This window comes from Corvus brachyrhynchos, unplaced genomic scaffold (assembly GCF_000691975.1).
Source record: "Corvus brachyrhynchos isolate BGI_N302 unplaced genomic scaffold, ASM69197v1 scaffold63, whole genome shotgun sequence".
NCBI lineage: Eukaryota > Metazoa > Chordata > Aves > Passeriformes > Corvidae > Corvus > Corvus brachyrhynchos.
Window position 1 is genome coordinate 1,044,406 of NW_008237227.1, and position 2,161 is coordinate 1,046,566.

The 2,161-nt window shown below is 53.5% G+C and overlaps 1 protein-coding gene across 1 annotated transcript in view; it reads right to left on the reverse strand.

Annotated features, from left to right (window-relative positions):
* Nucleotides 1-2,161, reverse strand: part of EPHB1 (EPH receptor B1) — a 48,247-nt gene that overhangs the window by 13,911 nt on the left and 32,175 nt on the right. The window contains 1 exon segment of the mRNA XM_017729409.1: nucleotides 80-188. Coding sequence (XP_017584898.1) covers nucleotides 80-188 — 109 coding nt within the window.

Here is a 2,161-nt window from a genome sequence, read left to right on the forward strand (position 1 = left end):
CCCCCCCCCCCCTGTCTGACCCCTAATCTGCATCTTACCCCCTCCACCTCCCAGGGACACTGATCCCACAGGGACCCACCTGCTGCAGACGATGGAAATGGCCACCAGGGAGACGATGAAGACCACCCCGGCCGCTGCGGACCCCGCGATCAAAGGCAGCTGCTCTCTCAGCTCTGACTTGTAATCGTCTGCGAGAGAAGAGGGACAGGGTCAATCCTCCCTGGCACGCTCAGGGAGCGAGAGCAGCATGTGGGAAGGGATCCCCTCCCATCCCATGGGTGCTGCTCCCAAGGTGGTGGGACAAGGGGGATGCAGGCAGGGGGCTCAGCTGAGGGAGGGGATGAGCCCATGCCATATTGCACTGGGTAGGACTGCCATGCTCGGCTCACACATCTTTGGCTTAAAGACAGGGGAGAGAAGATCCTGGAAATAATGGCAGACCAATGTGCACGGACCCAATTTCCCAAAGAGATGAGGTTCACAAGGGGGTTTTGCCCATGGCTCTGGCATTTCCCTTTCCTCAATAAATTCATTTATTGAGCAACCTGATCTACTGGAAGGTGTCTCAGCACATGGCAGGGGGTTGGAAGGAGATGAGATTTGGGGTCCCTTCCAACCCAAACCTTTTTGAGACTCTATGATTTCAACCTGTTGGCCACTTCGACCGATTTTAACATGGGGTCTCACAGACACAGAATTCCCACAAGTTGTAGGAAAGGAAGAAAACACCATTAATAACCAAGCCAGCCAGAGAATGCTGTGCCAAGGCTTCACCCAGACCAGACATCAGAGAGTCCCCTGCACAATGGTGAGCTTTGGGAGTGAGGCTCAGGAGAACCCAGGAACCCTGGCTGCAGGTCTGCTTGTAGGTTTTAATATCTCAACGTGAGACAAGTCCTTTCACAGAGCCACGGCACCCACAGCATCCCTTCCCCACTAAGCATCCCTCCAACCCTCTGCATCCCTCAGAACCTCCTCTGTCCCCTCAGCCACCCCCTGCATCCTTCAGCAGCAGCAGGCTGGGAAGAAAGCCAAGGTGGCACTGGGAGGACTGGATATGCCTGGGGGAAGCCCAAAAAAATTACTGGCACCCTCCATGTGTCTCCCCGATTTTTCCCTGCCCCATCAGTGGTGTAGGTACTCTCAACAGGCAGTATCCAGCAGATCACACACTCCTGGGGCTTCTGTAGCATTCCAGAAATACCCCTCCCTCCAGCTGCCCCAGTGAGGTCTGCCAGGCTGTGCCAGCAGCCACATGCAAGGGTTAAAATAAAACTCATCCAAAAGAAAGCATTTAGCACCCTTTTATCTGTATTTTCTACTCTGCAGTTAATTACTGGCAACTAGATTTATCTCCTGCATGCTGCTCAAATCCTGAGAAATTCTCATCTAACAATCAATTATTATTTAATAACCTACACAATCCATTCTTATTAAATTTCAATTAATTGCTTATTTGAGGCAGGATTTTTCTCCTTGCTTCTCTAATCCTGAATATTTGAGGCATTGGAGGGGGGTTTATTACCATTTCCTTCCCTTTGGTCTCCCGGCATGGTTTTCCTCTTCCCACCCCAGCTGGCACTCAACATGAATGCAAGCATGGGGTGACCCATTTTGGGGAAGAAGAAAAGCTTTAGGAAAGAAGAAAAGCTTTAGGAAAGACAGGCAGTGAGGCTGGGAGCCATGGATGCCACCTAAGCACAGCAGGAGCCACGCCAGCAGCAACAGGGAACGGGCTCTCAGCTGCCCCAGGGCCAGGAGGACCTGCATCACTCCCCAACTTCTGGATTAGTCCTGAAGCTGGGATTAATGACAAACCCTCCCCTGATTTAGTAGTTTCCAAAGGAAGCCAGTGTTTGTGGGTGCAGGGAAGGGCCAGAAGAAGCCACGAAGGTCATGAGCTGGCCCAACACACCCTTTTGGCATGGGAAACGAGCTTTCACATGGGTCTGACCGCCCCAGCCTTGCCCCGGCAGCTCAGATGGACCCCAAGCATCGCAGGGAAGCAGCCCAGACTCCTTCCTCCAAAGCTCTGCAGCCCTCCTCCCACCCCATCACACCGTGCCAGGGGGTTCCATGTCCCCACAGCTGAAGGCAGCAGAGCCAGAAATAAACAGCGGGGGAGCTCCCGGAGCTGGGAGAGGGAGAGAGGCTCCCCCCC